This window comes from Triturus cristatus, chromosome 1_1 (genome assembly GCF_964204655.1).
Source record: "Triturus cristatus chromosome 1_1, aTriCri1.1, whole genome shotgun sequence".
Taxonomy (NCBI): Eukaryota; Metazoa; Chordata; class Amphibia; order Caudata; family Salamandridae; genus Triturus; species Triturus cristatus.
Genome location: NC_140579.1, coordinates 803,692,616 through 803,715,916, shown reverse-complemented (window position 1 = coordinate 803,715,916; position 23,301 = coordinate 803,692,616). Strand labels below are relative to the sequence as shown.

General features: G+C 42.4%; 1 protein-coding gene across 4 annotated transcripts in view; it reads left to right on the top strand.

Annotated features, from left to right (window-relative positions):
* MAPT (microtubule associated protein tau) overlaps positions 1-21,634 on the top strand; it is a 1,071,056-nt gene extending 1,049,422 nt beyond the window's left edge. For 2 of the 4 annotated variants that reach the window (XM_085650276.1, XM_085650277.1), the window contains exon 7: positions 12,567-21,634. In XM_085650276.1, the coding sequence (XP_085506402.1) occupies positions 12,567-12,782 (216 nt within the window). In that variant the 3' untranslated portion in view covers positions 12,783-21,634. The remainder of the gene's footprint in view (positions 1-12,566) is intronic. The other 2 variants (XM_085650279.1, XM_085650278.1) reach the window with 1 other exon arrangement.
* Positions 21,635-23,301: the final 1,667 nt, after the last annotated feature.

Sequence of the window (23,301 nt, the reverse complement as noted above, 5' to 3'; positions counted from 1 at the left end):
GGTCCCTTTGAGAAGCAGCTTATGAAAGTCGCTCGCGCCTATGCTTCGGGGGAACGACAGGCCCCAGCACGCCCTAAGCGTAAAGCTGAAGCGGCGTTGGAAGGGGGGGCCTTTGAACACCTTAAAGTATCCTTCCTAGCGCGTTCCCCTGTGTCCCAGGTAGACCCTTTAGAAGAGGGTGGCCCTTTTGACCCAGAAATCGAAGAGGATGAGGACTGCGAGTCTCCTTCAGAGTCTCTTGACGAACCTGGTCCTTCCCGCCCGTGGCACCCACCACCGAACGTGCCAGAAGGTCCTGCGGACATGCTAGTCCCAGAGGACCTAGTCCATCCCCGTTCATCGATGTGGTCCCCAAGCAAAAAAGTAACACAATTTGTCGCCAGCAGGATGAGGAAACCCCTAGAAAAGGAGGTTAGAGCTTGCCTGAGGGCAGAGTGCCCTCGACCGGCCCTTCCGGGCAAAGTAGCGGTCACTCCGGAGATTGATGCGCGGATGGCCACTTTTCTCCAAAAATATATTCGAGACCCCAAGAAAGGAATTGATAGGTCCTGGAAAGCTTGCCAGGACAAGCTCCTGGATGCTTGCGGCCCTCTGACTAAGATCTTAGACCTTGCGGAGGAAGCAAAGGCCTCTGGTACGCCACTTTCCCCGGAGTCGATTTCAGGCTGGGCCCAGCGAGCTATCGTCTTCCTGGGGAATGCGAACTGCGCCCTAGCAGCAGAAAGGCGCCGCTCCTTGTTACTTAAGGTGGACCCTAAATTGGGGGACCTGGCCTCCTCAGAGGCGGGCGCAGTGGCGGATGGGGGACTTTTTGGCGAACCTTTTGTGAAAGAACTCACTAAGTTTGTGTCCACCTTCACCACACTCGATAAGGCTCAAGCGTCCATTAAAAGAGTGTTCCACCCGAAGGTTTTTGTCGGGGCCGGTCGTGGCCGGGGGCGCTCGACCGGCCGCTTCTACAATCAAGCTCCCAACAAAGGCTTCAAGAAGGCGGGTGATCAGCCCAAGCAGGAATTCTTCCAGTCTCGGAGAAACGGAAGAGGCAGAGGAGCCAGGGGAGGTGGCAGAGGACAATTCCAAAATCAAACAGGTGAGTCTCTCCCCTTACCCCCATTTACAGGTGGGAGGCAGGTTGGAGTTTTTCGCTCACAATTGGGAGGCCATTACTTCAGACGCATGGGTGCTTCAGACCGTAAGAGGGTTCCACATAGAGTTCTACGGCACCCCCAAGCAGGAATCCCGGCCTCGGCCTCTAGTTTTTACGGCTACCCAGATGGCTCTGGTGGACGCAGAAGTTCGCGATCTCCTCCACAAAGGGGCGATCGTGGCCTCCTCCCTCCACCCGAACGGGTTCTTAAGCAATATCTTTCTAGTGGACAAAACCGATGGCGGTCAGCGCCCGGTTATCAATCTGAAGGAGTTCAACAGCTGGTTGGTTTACCGCCATTTCAAAATGGAGGGAATCCACCTGCTGCGCGACCTCCTGCGTCCCAACGACTGGATGGTGCGCCTCGACCTGAAGGACGCCTACCTTTCCGTCCCGATTTTTTCCCCGCATCGCAGGTTCCTTCAATTCCTGTGGCAGGGGCAGGTGTACGAGTTTACGACGTTACCTTTCGGTCTCTCCTCGGCTCCTTGGTGCTTCACCAAGGTGCTCAAGCCCGTGGTGGAGTACCTCAGAGCAAGGGGCTTCCGCCTCCTGATTTACCTGGACGACATCCTCCTGGTAGCACAGTCTTCCGCCTTGTTGGCAGAGCAACTGCAAACGATGGTCACGCTCTTGCAAGACCTAGGTTTCGTCATCAACGAGAAAAAGTCTCTCTTGGTTCCGGCCCAACAGACCACGTTTCTAGGGTTTGTCATAGACTCCGTGGAGAAGACATTAAGTCTCCCCTCCAGGAAGGTTTCAAAGATCCGGAGGGAACTTCGACGCACCCTGGCGCGGCCCACCACCTCCCTTCGTCAAGTGGCCAGGGTAGTGGGTCTCCTCTCCTCCTCAATTCAGGCCATTTTCCCGGGTCCCTTACACTACAGGGCCCTGCAACGATTGAAGGCCACTCATCTCAGGAAGGGTTTACAGTACTCGGAGCTGGTTCCCCTCACGGAGGAAGTGAGGTTGGAAATGCAGTGGTGGTTGGATCACATGGAGGCCTGGAATGGGAGGGCCATTTTCGGTTCGGCTCCGGACATAGTCATCGAGTCGGACGCCAGCCGTTCGGGTTGGGGAGCGCGCTGCGGGGACTCATGTACCGGAGGAAAATGGTCCGCAGACGAACAACGCCTTCATATCAATTGTCTGGAACTACTTGCCGGGTCCTTCGCCATCAAATGTTGGACGAAGGACACGATCAGCTGTCATGTCCTTCTCAAGATGGACAATGTGTCCGCAGTACGTTACATAAACCACCTGGGCGGCACGAAGTCCAAGGTCCTAGCGGACATGGCCAAGGAATTTTGGTGGTTTTGCCTGAACAACAACGTGTCGGTAACGGCGGAGTACCTTCCGGGGGCGGCCAATGTGGTAGCGGACTGGTGCTCCCGAGAGTGGTCGGATGTCAGCCTCTGGCAACTGAACCCCGACGTTTTCCGGCGCCTTCACGCCCTGTGGGGCCCTTTTTCGGTGGACCTCTTTGCCTCGCGCCTGGACCACCAGCTTCCCCGATTCTTCAGTTGGAAGCCGGATCCCCTGGCGGCGGCAACGGATGCCTTCCTTCAGGACTGGTCCCAGGAGATGGGGTACGCCTTTCCACCGTTTGCGATGGTCATGCGCCTCTCAGCACAGGTTCGCCGACAGCAGGCGAGGGTAGTCCTAGTCACGCCTTATTGGAGGTCGCAAGTATGGTTTCCAGTTCTTCTGGAACTTTCTTGGGATTCTCCAATCCTTCTACCCCTCGATCATACGATTCTTCGGGATCCCCAGGGCCAGCCTCACCCGCTAATTCTGCAGAATCGCATGCCCCTCATGGCCTGGCGGATTTCCGGCGACGTTGGAGACTCCGTGGCTTATCGGGAGACGCTCCGACTATCCTGGCAGCAGCATGGACAGACGGCACCAACAAAAGATATCGTTCGGCTTGGTCCAGATGGGTCAGTTGGTGTCTTAGCCGGGGTCAGGATCCCGTGGGGTGCGAAGTGGTTCACGTCCTGAATTTCCTAGCTTCCCTGGCCACTGAAGGTTTGGCTTACCGCACCATAAATTCTTACAGATCGGCGATTTCAGCGGGCCATGACCCGGTGCAGGGCACGGCGGTGGGGGAACACCCTTTTGTGTGTAAGTTATTGCGGGGTATTCGCTTATCCCTGCCTCCCCTACCTCGGTACTCCCAGCTGTGGGATGTGAACAAAGTTTTGCATCTATTTCAGACCTGGCCTTCGAATAGATACTTGTCGCGAAAGCAACTTTCTGCGAAGTTGGCCATGCTGCTTTGCTTAGTCTCCTGTAGAAGAGTTTCGGATGTGAGAGCTCTTGACCTCAGTGGTCGCATTTTTTCCCCGCAAGGGGTCACCTTTCATATATCTCGCCGCACTAAGTCAAACTCTTAAGATAATTTCTTACCCAGCTTTTGACAATCAACCTAAGTTGTGTGTGGTGCGCTGTCTCAAGGCGTATGAGAGCATGATGAGTGAGTACCGGCCCCACGGAGTAAACCAACTACTGATCTCTCTCAGGAAACCCTTCAAGGCTGTCTCTTCTCCCACCATTGCAAGATGGGTCAAATGGACCATGAAGGAAGCCGGCATTGACATCTCGCACTTCGGTGCTCATTCAGTGAGAGGAGCTATGGCCTCCAAAGCCTTTTCCCTCGGAGCGCGGCAAGAGGATATTCTCAATGCCGCTGACTGGGCATCAGACTCGATGTTTAAAAGGTTTTACTTTAAACCGGTCATTGACATGGCTTCCCTGGTGGTGGAGAAGCTTTGAACGAGCATAATCCTCGCCTCCGGTCCTGCCATAGAATGAAAAATTTCCTAGTAGACACGAAGGAAAGTTTCAATTCTATTAAGGACTCGGAGGCGAGGATTATTCCCTCCCGGAGTTCCTGAGGGGTCAGTCGCTCTTCCCCGCCCTAACCTGTGGATGGACAGTTTCGTAAGGTATAAGTACTGATCTCTCCTTTCGGTTGAGAGGGTTACGGGTTTGGGGTATATCCGTATTGGAAATTGGTAATCGATTATCCTTGTGTGTTTCTTATCCAAGTTCCTCAGTGGAGTATTTGTTTGTGGTATACTGTGACAGTTAAGTTCGGATTCATTCGATGTTGTCTTACTCCTTTCAGGGGCGGACTCATCTAAGACGGACTAAGGGGATTCGTTGATCTCTGGCCGGTTCGCAGTCAAAGAAAGAGGAGATATCCCAGCAGTGCCCGGAGCCTAAGGACTGACGTGGATATGGCTAAAAGAAAAAAGCAGCTAGGTTATATACGAATGCACAGCCTAGACCTGTCACCTTGCAGTAGTGCTAGTATTGCCCACCTCAAATGGCCTGCTGCTTGTAAGACCACAAATACAACACGTTTTTTAGAAATATGAGAGGCAACACAAGTAAAAAAGCTGTATAAAGGTAATACAACCGTTCCGACACGACGGCAAGCGGCGTTACTGACCCCCCGATGGTACACCTGTAAAATACCATTTGAAACCTAATACCACTAGGACTTCTTGCGAAACCTTATCCTGGATGTACTCTGTGACTTTTGTGCAGTTACGCTCTACTTTTTATTTTGATTCTACCTACACTTTTTGCTACGTCATCTGTGGAACATAGTTTGTGTATCTACGGTTACTATTGCGTGCCTTGAAAAAGCCCATGCTTGGGCGAAACGCGTTGGCTGTGAACATTGTTGCACTGCGTCATGGAATAAAAAGAACATCTGAACACTGCGAATATTTCGTATCAATTGGAAATTTGTTCCTGTGTTGTATTACCTTTATACAGCTTTTTTACTTGTGTTGCCTCTCATATTTCTGACTGACGTGGATGCTGATTGGTTGGCCTCTCGGACTGCCCTTTCCCTCCTGTTCATGGGAAAGAGATTTTTTTGGGGTGAATGTTGAATCTGCTGGTATTGGAAAATAAAGAAAGCAGAGCATAATCCTCGCCTCCGAGTCCTTAATAGAATTGAAACTTTCCTTCGTGTCTACTAGGAAATTTTTCATTCCTAACTCACTTCCAAAAGCTATAGTGGTGAGCAAAAGGTAAACCATCTATTGTCCATAATTCTTATCCACCTATAAGTCTCTTAAATGTTAGTTAAAAGGTTTACATGAAAATTCTAATGAGTTGGATAGTGCCCATTGCTCAGAAAACAATACATCATGATCAAAACAGATATTTGCCAAGATCAGTATTATTAACACTAATTATTTAGTGCAGGCCATTGAATATTTTTCAATTAACAATATTATAGAAGCAGTTATAATGATTCAAATAGGCTTCAATTGTGGAATCAGTTTATAACTTTTCTAAGAAATGTATTTTCTCATGCTGTTGCCTGAATTTGAATGAATTCTAAAGAGATTGGAAAGGTCATAATCAATCAAGGCACTCACCAGGAGTGTCCTATGTTTCCGATATTATTTACATTCTTTATAGAACCCTTGCTTGCCTATTTCGAAAGGACAGTGCTGTTAGTCCTCTCCTGACGGGTGTCTCCAAATTAAAACTTTTTGCTGATGAGATCATACACTTATCGTTCTGCAAGTCAACACAATATTCAAAAGGCATCAGTAGGACCCATGACTTAATTATGGTTGATGGGTATAAAATCAGCCATTCAAAATCAGATATTCTACTATTTAATGCTTCTGGGCAGGATCTTCCAGGTTAAATTTGTGGGCAACTTTTTCAACACGTCAAATCTTGTATGTGGGTATTTATACTTCTAATTTTTCTGATTTGTTTTTCGTAAACTTTACTGCTAGACTAAATAAGGTTCGGTAACTTTTGTTTCAATGGTAGTCATTACCTTGATCTTTAACAGGAGTTTTGTTAAGATGCTGATTTTTCCTCTTTTTCATTTATATTTTCCAGTGTTTCTATTAAAGTAAATTAATCCTTATTTCACGAAATAGATACATTACTAAGAAAATGTCTTTGGCGTGATGAACATTTTCATATTCAACTCCAAACATTGTATCCAAATAAGGAACATAAGGGTTTACACGGACCCCATTGTAGATTCTCTTATCATGCCTATTTTTAGAGCATTTAGTTTGGCTCAATAATGATGTTTTTAATGATAATTTTCTTTTTAATAGTATAATTAAGGAAGCAGAGACCCAGTTACCGTCTTTCATTTTTTTTTTTTTTTTTAACACCCAATTTTCCAAAAAGAACCAGACCTAAGATATTACATATGATGGAGTTTGGAATACTCAGATCTGCCAGGAATTTAAGATTCCAAATTGCCATTGTTGTTTTGTGTTTGAAGGACTGTGCAAGTTTAGGGTTACAGACATCCCAAACTACTATCCAGAGCTGGAACTTATTGTGCTTCAAACTTATTAGTGATTTTATATTGAATCACTTGTGGAAAACCTTGGAACAGATTTGCTCTAATTCCCCTGAGTTTAATTTGCTCTTGTGGGTTAGCTTTACTCAGATTAGTAGGTTTTTGAAGAAATGCCCCTCCGAAATAAATGATGCGGCCCAGTTGATACTCAAATAGTTTTTTTTAAAATAAGCTACGTTGGCAGCTTGTATCTGAGTCTATACCTGTTGGTTATCCCCAAGTTCTTAGACAAGATTTTAAATTAACTACAAATTGTAGCATAACTCCTGTATAATGAAAGAAGATTTACCTAATGGGACATAAATTGCTATGTGCAGCAAATTATAAAAGAAAGATATTTTTGTCTAGACGGATGCTCTTCTATTCACCCTACGTTTTACATAAGCTGTTTCAGGCAATGTGTTCAAAATGTTTCACCTGTGAATCTGACTCCATAGGTGATAAACTTCATGTTTTTGATGCCTGCTCTGTATAGCTTAACTTTTTGGGATACATTTTTTGTATTTATTATTAGCAGGCTAGGAAACAATATTTTGTGCCTGGTCCCTATATTTTCTTATTTGTATATGCAGCTAACAGTATTGACCTTTTTTACGCAGACCAGCAATTTATATTTGGTCTCTAATTTGTAAACATGTCCTTTTGTTATTGTTTTCATTTGAACATTATGGGACATACATGATGTTAATCACATTCATGAGCTATTTGGCCAGCATGGAGATTTCCCCATTCTAAGATAGAGCCCACTATTTACAGAGGCGATCATGTTATCCAACATATGCTCACTGACATGGTTAGTTTCTTTTGTCTTTATCGAATTATACCTTCTGTATAATTTTCAATTTGCACTTGTCTTGTAAATAGATATATTCTTTGTGTATTAATTGATGCAAACACACAAATCTTAAATTATTGAGGTGATTGCCATTACATGATCAACATGGCATCCAATTGACACCAGTCTTCTGGATAGCAGGCTAACCGTCTGCTTGTACTTTGTTTATGTTAATCACTGACCACTATTTGTACACTATTGGTTTGTTGGCTGAAACCCATGAGCAGGCCTTTCTGCCAAAACAAGTTGGGTTGTACGCCACGATGAATTGGCAATTTTGTAACCCTCCTACTCATGGTGGAAGTACAAGGATTATGACCCTTTTTTATCAAGCCAAAGGTGACAAACAAGAAATCCGCTTGGCGAAAAGAAGACATTCTCAGGTTCTATACTGATACAGCCCTGTGTTGATCTAATGAATACCAAATCATTTCTTCCTCAGAGGAAGGAGATCGAAGGAATACAGGCTACTCTAGGTCCTGAGACATATGGAAACATGAGATGATTTCAGGAAGGAAAATAGGGTCAGGGCTCAGAACCACCTGATCTTCTAAAAACGTGAAGAAGGGTTCGAAAGAAAGAAGAGCTCCAGTTTTCCCTTGTCCAGTTTCAACTAGTCTACATCCCAAAGAAATGGCCAATAGAAGAAAGACTTTTAAAGTTGGAAACATTTAAAGCTAGTGGTTCGAAAGGGGAACATTGTAAGACAGAAAGAGCTAGAGGCACTGTATGCACTACAGGCCTTTTCATATGAAATCTCCTCAAGATATGGGAAGCAGGAAAGTCAAACCAAGAGATGGAAGGCCATCTAATCGCTCTGTCTCCCACTCACGATGCAATGTAGAACCAGTGAGTCCAAGCAAAGAAACATTTTAAAGTCTAAAATATTACAACCATCATGGGTAGAAACCTTACAGTTATTAGATATCCACCAGGTATTAAGATGTCTTCAATGTCTCTCCTACAGTCTTAAAATTGACAGAGCTACATCTGATGAACAAACTAATGCTTCTAATCTTTGCCTCTCAATCGCCAAACCCCCAAGGAGAGGCAACAGAGAGTCTTCTCTGTAAGATTCTAAGCTTTCAGGGGAGATGTTGACATTGGAAAGATCCAAAAAGGCTGGATTGCCAGTTGACAAAGTAGAGGAACCAGTGGCAGCAAGCCCAGTAAGAAGCCAACAGGAGAACCGCCACTTGTTCCTCTTTGATTTTGCCGAGGAATTTCTGAGTAACTCAAAGGGAGGAAAAGCAGAGAGAATACCCTTGGGCCGTATGAAACTCTATATACAAAATGTTGGGAGAAGAGCATTCGGAGGAGAAGCAAAAAGGTCCAACCAAGGCTGTCCCATCTCCCTTCACATTTTCTAAAACAAGAGAGGGCAAAACGTCATAGAAACTGGGATAGGAAGGTGCAACTCGGCACTTCTGCATCCCCATTTTCTGTCACCAGTAGATAAAGTGCTGTCAAAGATAACATTCTCTTTCGAACCAGGTTCAAATAATCTTTGCTAAGGGGGCTAAATGAGGAACCCTTTTACGTCCCAAAATGCTCCCGTATGTTTTTTTCACTTGATTTTTCATATGTATCCGGATAGCTTGGTTCTGGAGAAAAAGAACGACAGTCAGCAGGGCCCTGTCAACCACCACAAGTTCCTTGCAATTGGAAGAGCTGACCTGCTCCCATCTGGTCCAAAGTCCATTGGCTGAGTGATCTGTCTACACCACCAAGCCCCCTCGACCCGATTCCTTCATCCTCCCAAATACAATCCAAACTGCTGGCATTTGTAGGGAGGAGATAGAAGATACAATTATTTAGATGGGAAGAATCTAGCCACCATAGTATCTTCTTTGCTACCTCAGAGGAAATGGGAACCTTCAGGTTGTAGTTTTGTTTTCGGAGCCCAGTGTGCTAGAAGATATTACCAAATAGTAAAGATGAAGTTGTGCGAAAGGACCAATAGCAAGGAAGCTGCTATGTCCCCCTGGACCATGAGCCGCTGTCTCACTTGAGCTCATGGCACTGAAGAAGGTCCTCAATCGACACCTCAACTTCTCCTGTCTTGCTGGAGGCAACAAAATGTGTCCCACATCCGTCGTGAAGAGAAACCCCTATGAATTGAAGTCACTGCACCAGAAGAAAATGGGGATAGGCTTAGTTCAGGAGATTTAATCAAATGCCTGGCAATAACCAAAACCTCTTCCTTTGCACGGCAGAGGATTAAGGCCCAAATGTTTGTGGTCCTGTACAGACTTCTTCACCAATTCCTCCAAAAGCACTCCACATAGTTTGGCCCCATCAAACCGAAGATAGTTTAAAAGTGCTTTCTGGGAATTGTCTACTCTTCATGACCCCATCCAATATGCCTTCTAGCTTCAACTGCCAAGCCAGATCAGAAGCAGCTGCACAAAGATTGTCAAAAGTTATGTCTAAAGTCTGACCAGTTGCTCCATCACTGAGAGTCTGGCAGTGCAATCTTTTCCTGGCTGGAACAAATATTGAATCATGTAGGTAATGTAAGTCCCTGCTCTTAATACAAACTTGGATGTTCAATAGGCTCTCTTGATAGTGCCTTCTACTTTCTTGTCTGTAGCATCTAATTAAATGGTGTCCTCTGAGAAACTGGTACCGCTAGAGGCCAACCCTGTCATCAGAGAGTCAACTTTTACATTTAGGGGGAATTTCTCTTCGAAATTCCTCACAGTATACTGCCTAGAAAGGAATCTAAAAAAGTTAGTTTTTTCCCCATCCACCCACTCTCTAATCAGGAAATCTCTAATAGATGTATGTATTGGCAAGGTTTTAGGGGCGAGATGTACGTCCATGACAATTTGCGACTCGCAAATTGCGCTCGATTGCGACTCGCAAAATGCCATGTACAACAGTGTCTGAGACACTGTTTGCGTTTCCCAATGGGGTCGCAAATTGCAGACCTCATCAATATTCATGAGGCACTCGCAATTTGCAACCCCATTGGGAAATAGTTTTTTTTTTCTTTTTTTTTTTAAATGCAGCCCGTTTTCCTTCAAGGCAAACGGGATGCATTAAAAAAAATTAATGAAACGTTTTTGTTTCATTTTTTAAGGGCAGGTAGTGGTCCCTGGGACCACTGCCTGCCCCTAAAAAATATTTTCCCCTGCATTCACAAAGGGGAACTTCCCTTTTGCAAGTACTTTATCACCCTCTTGAAAAGGACAGTAAATTGCGCGTGTTTTACGACTGCAATTGCGGTCGCAAAACATTCTTACATACGAGTCGCTATTAGGAAGGGACGCCCTTGGAACGCCCCTTCCTAATAGAGAGTTGCAAATCCTATTTAGCGAGTTGCACATAAATTGCAACTTGCTAAATAGGGTTTTACATGGCCCATTGGAATTTTTACATGCACAAACAGGTCGCAAACCCGTTAGCGCATGCAAAAATGGGTTGTACATCTGGCCCTAGGTTCCTTACGCAGGTACTGGGAGAAGAAATCCACCTCTTCCCGCACGTGGTTACTTCAGGCAGAGATAGCTTGTCCAACTAAGCTGGTTTACTAGCAATAGATCATCAGGAGTTGGACTTTTCTTCCATTTCCTTTCCTGTTTCAGGTTGGAGTATTTGTTGTCTTCAAAACAAGATGCATCATCTACAAGTCCATCATGACCAGGGCCCCTGCTTAGCTGACTGACATGCTTACTACCTCCAGTTGCCCTCGGCACACTCGTAATTAGAACACCATCAACTGGAGGCACAGACCTAAAAATCCCTGTATCCATCAGAACAACTGCCACCATATTGCGCTTTAGGAAAAATCTGAAGTCACAACTTTTTAAAGAATAGTACATTATGAATAAGTAGCAATCTACCTCTAATCTCAAATATAATGTAAAAAAATATAGGGGACATTCGAAAAAGTCGCAGGGTAAGAGGGTCTTTTAGCATTTGGTAGGCCATCCACTAACAAACTTACCCCCTAACACCACCAGCACCGCAAATGGCTCAGAGAGGAAAACATCAAACCAGAGGTCCTTCTTTGGAAATAATGTAAATAAGGTCTACATGTACTTGGAGTTTTCACTGACATAAAGGACTTGATGGGAATGATGTTAGAGGTCCATCCTAGATAGGATGGCCCCTCTGATGCAACTCCTGGTGGGATGGGTCCTCTGCAATAGACAGCAGTGCATTCGATGGCTCTTCCATCTTCCCCATACTATAAATGAGGTAGGGGAACCAAAAGGAAAGCTGATGAGATACCCGGTTGCTTGCCCTCCTCAAAAAGAGAACCTGAAACCGACTTTTTTTCACAAAATCTGGAAGGAAAATCGCAAGTTTATTAAGGACACAACAAAGAGCGTGTAATGTCGTGTGGTGTGTGTATTAAAAGTATTTCACAGAAAGGAAAAACATCAGGTTTTTCCAAAAGGATTGGGAAAATAACAGTTTTGTCTCAATAGGAAATCATGTTTTCATGCGCTTGTTTACAGTGATATTTAGGGTTCTTTTAATTATTTAAACCCCTAATGTATTCAGTGTGTGTTCCACCATGTCTGTTTTGATTTTCTCTGCCGTAACTGTTGTGTCTATTTCTGGCTTCGCTTAAAAATTGTTACTGTTGGATACTGAGGAGATTATAATAATGATAAATTGAATGTTACTCCGGTGTGACTGTATTAATGCAAAATACAGTCACAAGTATATAATTTCATAGTCCACTGTATGGTAGACCCCCTTGAAAAAAAGGTACAGTGAGACTAAAACTTTACATTCTTGGAACTTCTTGATAGGAAGAGCAGAATTCACTTCAAGTGAGTATGGTGGCCAACACAAATACAGACATTCGAGATTTTAACAGTTAATATTTGAGAACATTGGAAAGAGAGCTTTATGGTTTTATTTGCCACCACAACTTCAAAAGGGTATTTTCTGCAGTGCCCTATTGTGTTGTGAAAGCTTGTCAAGACCACACCCTATGGCCTACTTTTGTGGTGATATCTAATGATTAAATCAATAGAGGAAACCTCATTGGGTTGCAATCACTTTATGTATCTCATGTTCCCATGTGCAGATGGCCAGTATGAGTGCCTCACATCATCTTATAGTTCATGGGGATATTATACAATAATTGTGCATAACTGCTTATTGAAACATCCCAGTCACTTATTTCTTTCAAAAGACGGATTATTAAAGAGGGCGGAGCCTGAGGTGAAATTCACTTTCTGCTATTATTTTTACAGATTGAAACTCATAAGCTGAGCTTCCGTGAACATGCCAGAGCCAAGACTGACCACGGAGCTGAAATTTTGTACAAGTCCCCCAACCTCTCAAGTGATACTTCCCCTCGTCGCCTTAGCAATGTCTCCTCCTCCGGAAGCATCAATATCGTGGACTCACCACAGCTTGCAACGTTAGCTGATAAAGTGTCTGCTTCTCTTGCCAAGCAGGGCTTGTGATCTTGTTTCCAGAATTATTCTATAGAGGCAAAAAAAGAAGTAATGGAAAAAGTAATCTCTCCTATTTCCGTTCCTTTTACAGCTATTTCTTATGGATATCCTATCTGGTTATTTATCTAACCTGATTTACAGTTACTTTACAACTGGCTCCTGGACATAAACAATTCTCAGGCCACAGAACAAATTTTGAAAAAAACATGTGTATCGCTTCATTTAGTGACCACAGGGGTTTAATGTATTTAACTATTGAGAAATGAGGTTTTAATCAATGGTGAAACTTAAGATTTAATTTTGAAGGAATGTGTGGTGTATTCACCAGTTACATAAACGTTTTATCAAGACACTGTGTTGAAGTCAAATCACTTTAGCTTAAAAACAGGAAGTCCTTGTACTTGAAGGTTTAAGGGAAAATAGATGTGGAGCACCTTGCTTTTGGAGCTGCTTCTAAACCTGAATTGGGGGAGGTTGGGGGGAATAGATTTGCCTCCTACATTTGTGAGAGTAGCTGTTTTGTGGTTGAGTGCTTGAAAGTGTCAAACATTTGACTTACAATGGTATCACTTTCTGCTCCAAAACGCTTTCAAATTGATCCTACTTGTGGATTGCATTAATCATGTAAGTTAGTCCGCAGATATGGTCTAGAGCAGCTATTGCTGAAGGACAAGAAAGGTAGAATTTTCTGTTATCTGTTATTGATTTTTTAGGGCACAGAAATAAAACTCGAATTTGCTTTCAATTGCCAGCAAGCATTGTACGGTAAAATGACTTTCATCCAGGCTCAAACTCTTGTATTTATCATCTATAGCAAAAGCATTGTGTCACCTTTTATTGTAAATGTAAATCAAGAGGTGGTAAGACATAATACATAAGCTGAGAAATAGAAGAAGTCTGTTTGTGAAAGTATTGTGGAACAGGTGAAATAAACCATTAGTCTTTTAATTAGAATTTATCAAACTGTTCCTTAGACATGCACATTTTCCCTATTCCTGATAGAAAGAAATCACGTTTATTCCTTACTTATAAAAGGAAATCACATTACATTTGCAGTTGCGTTTCTGCACTATCTACAAATTTTTTATGTCTGCAAACCGCCATGAAATTGAAAGCTAGGCATTGTTTTTGTTTTTATAGTTATTTATGTATTGATGTAACTCTTGAAATAGTGTTACCTTATTTCCTTTGGAATTATACTGTGCGCTTATCTGCTCAATGACCATGCTTGGATACAATGCATTAAAGCACTAGCTAGTTCCAGTAGTTTTCTATACCAGCTCATGGTCAGTACCTTCTTTCCCATGTTTTAAACTTTGTCTTGAATTGCCATTTGAAACATAGGTGGACTTTGCGTATGCCTACGCAAAAACTAAATGTGAGTTAGGGTGATGCCTTCTGATATGCATCACCGGCCAGACGATGCTAGATTTATAGTACTGTCATTCTTATAAGTAGATAAGTAGGTTTTTGAACCCAATGCTAATTTTGGAAAATACATTTGATAGACAGGGATATATAACTTGAGAGTTTAAATGGAAAAGTGCAAACTAAAAAGAACTTGCACACTCCAGAAATAGAGGGTGATTTCCATGCTGCTACCTATAATATGCTGTGTTGGTCAGTCCTTGATTATGTCAGGACTGTCTGCAACTATTGCTTCCAAATTAAAATGGCCACCTATACATGCAGACATTTAGGGAAATAGCAGACCTTCGATGTGGTACATATTTGTTATATTCAAATATTTTTTAATGAAAGTATCTCAGTATCTGGATAGCCTCAAAAAATAGATGGGACATTTTGTTACTAGAAGATTTTGTGCTGAATGGGCATACCTCTTTAGGCAGTACACAATATGTATGAAAGTAGAGTATCTGCCTTGCTGACTTTCTATATAGTTCACTAAACAGCTGCAAAACATATACAAATCATTTGTAGTGCAAGAGAGAGGTGTTCTTAGAAGTACCATTGCTCAAAAATAAACATCCAATTATTGTGCCTGGTAGTAGCATGGACCAATAGATTTGAGAAACTATTTTGGTAATTTTAATATCAAGATGTGGAAATTGGGGTAGGAGGTCTTCATTAAAAAAGATTATTTTCTGGTAGACTAAAGATCACGCACCTGTTACCAGCTGCACGTTTATGTCAGTATCATAGAGACATACATATTTAAACAGCAATAGTTGGCAGTTGCTGGAACTTGCTTCCGTATTATAAAAAGTCTAAAGATTTTTTTTTTTTCCTGATTCCCTTTTCAGCTAGGCAAACAGTGGCCGTAGCCCTTATTACATCCAGGCTGGATTACTGTAATAGCCTCTATGTAGGAACTAATAAGCCAGTCCTACATAGGCTACAAATGGTGCAGCACGACTAGTACTGAAGTTGTCCAGGAAGTCTTCTGCATCTGCGGCGCTAAATACACTTCACTGGCTGCCAATCCATAAACGTGTTCTTTTCAAGGTTCTCATCATTACTTTTAGGGCCTTTCACTCCTTAGGCCCTCAATATCTTCACACGCGCTTTAAGCGTTACATTCCGTCCCAAAGTTTAAGATCATCAAAGGCCAATCTGTTAAATACCAGCTTTCAGATTGGCATCGAAGGGAGGAAAATCACTCACAGTGCTAGGCTAAAAGGCATGGAACAAACTTCCCTCACAGCTTTGCCAGATTACTTCTGAGTTCCATTTCAGGAAGGTCCTAAAAACCTGGATTTTCAGCGCATCTGATACTTTTTGCAAAACTCTGATCTGAGGGCCCTCTCTAACTATTAGCAGTCAACCAGGTTTTGGGTTTCCCCATCCCTGGGTTCCATTTAGCGCCATGATGATCCTCGGAGTGACTGTTTGCGCTCTATCAATGGACTATTACATTACATACTCTTACTCTACTTTTTATTAATATTTGTGACACCATTCACCAAGAGATGGATCACATAAATTGCACTGGTGTTGGGCAACTTTGCATTGCTATTTGCACTGACAACCAGTGTAAAAATTTAATTTGGATCCAATGATTAGTGTAAAATTTAGATTTTCTACCAGTTGGTTGGAGAAAATATTGTTTCAAAACTGTTACATAATTGCCCTACATCAGTGCTGAATTGTCTAGAAGTGGTTCAACCTCCATGACCTGATCCCATTTTTTTAAGTAAGAGTATCCACTGAGGCTATTGAAAGTATGCAATAAATGTTTGTATGTAGAACGTCTGAGTGACTAGGGCACTGCATTGGGAAAAAATAAAATTCGCAAAGTTCGCATAATATTACTTGAATAGGGATATAACATTGAAACTGATGCATCTTATTTTGCATGCTAAAACTGTTTGGTCTTAATCAGGGCCTTTGATTGGGATTTTGTGGCAGTGTTTTCATCTAAACAGATATGTAATTTCAGACCTAACACTACAGGCTGATTTTTAGATATAATATTTCGCTGGTAGGTGAGCCATGCTTTCCTTCTCGAGGAGCACATTGAGAACACTGGAAATGTCTCGTATAAAGAATGCAGTTAAGGGTAAAAAAAACTGTGGCATTGCTTTCTACCCCCTTTGGTATTATGACCTCAACAGAAGGGTGATAGACATGATTCGGAGCTTCCACTGCACCACCATTGGGTCTGTCAGGCCTTGGTGCGAGACTACCTACTTTTTAGGCTAACAGCTACCCTATTTAGGGTAAGCAGTCCAGCATCATTTTAGGTGGCATCATTGGCAAGATAAGACTGCATTCGCATGGTAGTCCTTCTTTGGAACAACTATTCGTGTGTTCAATATGTGGTGGTAAGTTTTCTCAGCACTTCAGTATCATTTGGAATGTGGCTACCAACAATGTAGCCTCACATATGGGGACAGCAGTTCCAGGGGCATGGTGGAATAGCTGTCACAAAACTTCCCATGGTGGAGGTAGTTTCTTCAGGAGTTGACATTCTAGCTGCTCTGGTGTCCCTTTATAAAAACAGTACACCTTTCCTCCCCAGTGTGGTATAGGGGTACCGCCCACTAAATGGAGATTGAAGCCCACTCAAATATTGTTGAATGAAGCCCAGTTTACTTTAATATGTTCACTGTTGCTACACTGGTTTGACTAATTCAGAGAGTCCTTTGTATTTATTGTAGGTGTACACAATACCAATGACAACAATTTAGACTAATTTAAATTCTAATGAAAGTTCTGCATTGTCAAAATATACTTCTCTTATTCTATGTAAGTGAATGTGTTTGCAACTGAACCCAAGGCAATAGCACTGGGAAATAATTCATGGATACTTAGTTATGTTCTGTTTTTTCTTAGTACAACGTTCACCCAATGACGTGTTAGTTCTGTGTGCAACACTATGAGACAGAGGTGAGAAACTACATAGAGAAAAGCCAGGTGGTAATGGCTTTCCAGAAGCCTGGGAAACATTCCACAGTCAGTCATGGTTCCAGGCAGTTATCTCGTAATAAATTGAATGGGTTGTTGAAAGCCATGACTGGAACACAATCTTCACATTGGTGAGCCTAAGAGCTAATGAGGGAGGTTAAACTTTAGTAGTGATTAAGTGGACTGCTAACCACTGCAGCAAAACTCAATACCTCGTTTTAAGTCCTATTACATGACTCTAATTCTCTCTAAACCTATGTGAAACTAATATAGCTTTTAGGAAGCTTCCAAAAACCCTAAATTGATTGTCACTGCGAAGGGAGAAGATGATACTTAACCATGAATCTAAAAAAAATATAGAAGTGTTTAAATTAATATTCTACATACCTTGTGCATGTTGTGCAATTGGACCTGCCTGTGGTCCAAAATTACCAAGGTATGATATTTCTAATAATGTTATATTTGAGGTTTAATTTGCTCCTTAATCCCCAATGTTCAGGACTCTATTGATGACCTCTAAAAATCAGTAAGTTAGAATCTATTTAGATATTGACTTTGTGACTTGAGTATCGATAGTACCTGCTAAAGAGATCCATAATAAAATGCATCTAAACCTGAAGTTAGTAGATTTATAAACCAGTGGCATTAAACAGCTTTTTTTGCTTCCGAGGTTGGTAGAGTAAGAACACACTTTTAGTAGCAGATATAAGGCACAACCATGTTAAAATATGGCAAATTGATTTAGTAGAGTATGAACTCCTACTATACGATTAATTTATTGTCTTACATATGTTAAAACAACTAGACATGTTATGCTTTGAAAAAGAGCATTACTCGTGTTGTCACATTCCCCAGAAGGTGACTCACCCTGTACATGTCAGATTATTGTTGAAAATCTGTTTGACTTAATATTAACATTGTTTAAGGGCATATTTGGATAAAGGGTGTTTTACAAGAACTACTTTTATTAGCAACGACGAGGATTGCTGAAGTCAACTCGATTGGCCCGGTGGTTTAAATAGATTGGACTCAGAGCAAATAATCGGTGGTTAGGATTCGAGTACATCACACAATAGGCCTCAGATGAGTGAAATATTTGAGATGTGTTCTTTGAGCCATATCTATTAGACCGACTATCATGCTGCCGAATCCAGTCAGAAGAGAAAAGGCTGTATTTTGTAGCTCAATTACATTATGCTGTATACCTGGTATCACCAGTTTGAAGTAGTGGTTGTGATTGCATTCTTGTAAAACATACATATCGTTGGCCCTTTTATACAATCAATTTAAGGCTTTCTACTTATTTCCTAACATCCTTTTAGTTTCCAGATGTGTGTGTCTGGTATATGCTAGGAACACACCTACATAACAATATATTTGTTTAAAACAATATATTAACGAAAGTCAGGTTCTTAAATAAGAGTAATGTTTTGGTTACCAACTCTTGCACCCTAGTCCTCCCTATTTTGAGCTAATCACTGCTGCATTTTTGCATGTCTAGTGTAAAAAAAAAAAAAACAGTTGATGACTAAAGTGTTTGTTCTTGGAGTACCATAATTATAATTTATTTTTGGGTTTTACATTTTAGAGTTTTGAAATGTTTGTAGTAAAAAGAGAAATGGAAAGAAGGCTTGTCAGTATCTGAATGATATTATATCTGCTCCGCCAACCTGCAAAATACCCTGCATGAATCTTCTTGCACCATGAAGAACAGACGCATAGCATTCTTAGTTAGAAGAAATCCTTTTTAGGAAGAAAAGAAAAACTCAAATGTAAAGTATGAGGGTACTTTAGCACTGTATAAAGACGTAAATATTTTTTAAGTGCTTTTACGTGCTGTTTGCATTGCTTAATAACTTAGGCAGTTACTTTAATTTTTATTATTGCTTTTGTTTTACAAAGCAGTAGAAAAACGCGACTAAAAGATGTTGCTGCCTTTTGGCAGTATGGCGACACAAAAAATATTTTTGGGGGTAGAATCCCCTGTTTGACTGACATGCAAGATTTGGAATTTGGTTATTTTTGGTAACCGTTTCAGTATTTTCAAAGTGTGTGGTGTGTCTTATTTGGCACTGTGTGATTCTTTACCGGAAGTGTTTGAAAGGAACAACAACATGCAATCATTTTAGGATTTAATTAAAGGGTTCCCGATGTGTACATCTGTAGAATGGTTGATACATTTTAACCAGACTGCTTCTTCAGACATATTAAATTATCGTTCTCAGAAAAATGTCAAATCTTGTGAAGACTCAAATGTTTCAAATCCAATGTGTTCTGTAAATGTTCTAATTATTTGTCTATTGCATTCCCCTAGCTAATTGCTGTGAGGTTTAATACCATGAAAAGTAATTGAACATGTCACTGAGAAATGTTGTCCAGTGCAAGTGATGCAGTTTCATTGAAGATATGGGATCATCAACCTAACTAGCTAAAGTTTATATTCTGGGTCTGGGTCTTGAACTTGCCTAAGTTCCATTAGGTTTTAATTGGGATTGGGTGTGACCTTGCCCTACATGCAATATTAATTCATTGCCTAAGTTCCATTAGGTTTTAATTGGGATTGAGATTGGGCTTGAGCTTGCCATAAATGCAATATTAATTCATATACTAAATTCCTTTAGATTTTAATTGGGAATGGGCATGAGCTAGCCTAAAATGCAATATTAATCCACACATTTACATATTCGTTGTTTTAGTGGGATAAAATACATTAATTTTGAAAATGCTGAGAATTCAACATTTTTATTAACTAAAAACACTGCTGTTTGATGTAGTTTTAATACTGATGTTCCCACTTGCGGTTTTCTCATTCTGTAATCATAGTCCATTTCCACGCCCGCTTACTGATTTAATGTGTCCTTGAGCCTTTAAAATTATATAGCATCCCAGTTGTTTAGTAAATTGTCCTGAATCTTTACATTATCCATGCTGAGTCTTCATAAGGAACTACATCCAAACTTAACATACAAGGTATTCTCACAAGACACTCTTTTGGATAAAAGTAGAGTGCCTCCAGACGACATTCCTGAAGTCATGTACAGAGCAGATGGTATGTAATGAGGATTCTGTGACCTTGAATACTTGCCACTTCCTACAAAACATACTGCATCAGCAGAAAAAAGAACATGTTCCAGAGCAGTAATGGACGCATTACTTACTTACAAGTAGTATCTTATCTGAAATGTTCCGCTTCACAGAATCAAGGTATGGGTGTGTTCTACTCAATTTTTAAGATTTATCGTGGAACAGCCTGTAAAATACCTTACAAATTTATATATGTTTCAGTAAATATCATTATTGACTTCCAAATGTTTTTCAACACAACTCTAAATGAGTTAAGAATTGGCACAAGTGAAGGGATGATCTTGACATTTTTTAGAAGTCTATTTAGCAAATCCTAGTATATCTGAAAATGTCCAGCAATAGTAACTCCTGATAAGGGCAAGCACCCATTTCTATGGTAATTATATATCTTGACATTAAACAATTTAGATCTTGTTTATGTAGCCCCAATCATGTTTCTTCCACTTCCTGAAGTCCATAAAGTTCAAGGAAATGCTAAATGCAGTTTGAAAATGTCGGTGTCAGTCAGAGGGAGTCCTTCCTGTACCCATTTTTTAAGGTGTTCAGTAAAAGAATAGCTGCTGCTTTCTTTTGACTATCTGATTGTAAAATAACTGTATTTTTAAAGACTGTTAAAGTCTGTTGTGGCTTTGTGTAGTTCTAGGATTGTATGAACCTGGTGTATGTTTGTTGTCCTGGTATATGGTATGGCATCCCAAACTCGTGGAATAAGCCGCCGGAAAAGGCAGCAAGACCATTCCTAACCCTTTCATTTTCTGTTTATATTCAGAAACCCAAAAAATGGCTTAATAATGGCCAAAATATTTGAGCATAACATTTTTTACTTCTCCATGATATCAACTTTTAATATGTATGTCAGAAAGGCATGTATGGCAGGCACTGCTCTTTGGTAGAAATCTTGCCTCTACAATCTTTGTTGATTAAAACAAACGCTTCAAACTGAAAAGTTTATAATGTAAATAATATTTTGATTTTTTTTCTTGAAAAAATCAATTAGGGTGAAATATTTTGTTGTTTGAGCATCACATGTTTCATTGTTTTTAGTTCAGTGCTCATTGACATAAAATCGCGTTAATAAGAAGTACTCATGGCAGACTTTTGTTGGTGAGATGCATTTTAGTTTGATAGGGGTTAAAACTGACACTAAGTATGCGAGTCTTGTATTCTAACCCCTACTTCAGATACACGTCCTTTGAATTAACAAGGATTGCTATGCCACTCACAAGCCCAACGTTTTCGCTTGTTTTTCCCTTTCTGCGTTTTACCTAAAGGAAAACCTGTATAAACTCACTCTACCTTAGCTTCATGTCTGTGAATGTACATATTGTATTGTGTGTTTTAACAACTGGTTTACACAGATTTTTGCTGTAAATGTGAATTTGGAAATAAAGTCATTACTATAAAATAAATATGGTGTACATCCCTTTCGTCACAAATAAGTGCGATTCATAAGGGGCTGAGCAGTGTGAGGAATAGTTTTGGATTGCAACATTATTTTCTGTTGCTGGTAGTGGTCCTTTAGAAGTGATGCCAGACTTTAGTATGAAACGCCTAGGCTCATTGTTTTGAAGGATAACTAGGAATTCAAGAGATTATGTAGTTCAAAACAAAAACAACATAGAAAGAAAATTATAAGCATGAACTAAGACAGTCGGCAGATGTTTGAATATTGAGAACACTAGACCGAATTAGTGGAATATAGGTACCAGTGCTTTAGAAAATACATGATTAATCGTGTAAGACAGAAACATTGTGTGGTAACGAACTCACTGATAGACAAGTTAATTGCCTGTGATTTATTGTCAATCGAAACCACCCCGGGCAGCTGGGCACAACTTCTGAAAGAAACACGTTTGTTAGATTCCTCACCTTAGAATATCCCCAGGCGTCAGGCTGGATCCGGAAAGGTTTTTCGTCAGCAATACACATTGCGCGTCGCTAGGCGTCGTCTGTGGCTCCGCGTCCGTCGTCGGCGTCGTGCGCCGGAATGACATCGTCGGAGTACTTAGACGCCGCCCTCGCGCGCTGACGTCAGCAGTTCTTTTTTCCGCACCAGACAGCGCCGATCCGGGAAGAGCTTACCCCTTAGTCACTTTTTGACTAAACTTTTTTGACTCTTTTTGGTCTTCTGTCGACTCGACTCTGGTGCCGGTAGGATGCCTGGTTTTAGTTTTAAGGCCTGTGACTGATGTCGGTGACGGACCACCATCGCCGGTGCCTTTACTGCCTGGGGCCCGACCACGATGCGGAGTCGTGCCACGACTGTCAGGCCTTGACCTCGAAGGCTAGGCGGGAGCGGTCCCGTAAGCTTCTCGAGCTTCGGCACTCGGCTCCGCGCCGTTCACGGTCCCGGTCCAGGAGGAGGTCCAAGGACCGATCGCGGAGCCGCAGTCACCATCCTCGCTCGTCGGGCTCGAAGTCTTCGGGTAAGTCGAAGCGCTCGAGGAAGTCCAAGAGGTGACACCGCTCTTTGGACTCCCCTCGCGCGACTTGGTCGAAGCTCAGGGTAGTCCCACCCCTGCGGCTCCGTCGGAGCCACGTCAGTCTCCATACCCGCCGGTCCCTGGGTCTGACGCGACTCCGGCGGAGATCAGCGCCTTCCTCTCGGCCATGAGGGGCCTGGCTCCGCCGGCGACGCCTGCCGGCGCGCCTTCGGGCCCCGCGGGCTCGACTGGGCGACCTCGCGAGCCGGCGGCTCCGGCCCCGGCGCCGTCAGCGACTTCGGTCCCGACGCCGCAGGTCCCCGAGGGATCCAGGCCTGGATCTCTGCTGGCGCCGGTCGACCTCACGCCTCCTCCGCCGGCGCCGACACCAGTTCCACCCCCGGCACCTTCCCCGGACGACGCCGTTCCCCGGTTTAGCCCCGGACCGGGCCCGGCGCTGCTCGATGCCGCATCCGACGCCGATGCATGAGCATTTCATCTATCGCCCGGCTCCGGTTATTCCTCCTGTTTATCAGGAATCGGATGACGGGGGCGACTGGGAGGGGTCTGAGGACCCTATGGCCAGACAGGCCGACCTTTCACAGGACTGGGCAGACGAACTGGGGGATGCCAGTGGTCTGGACACCTCCCCG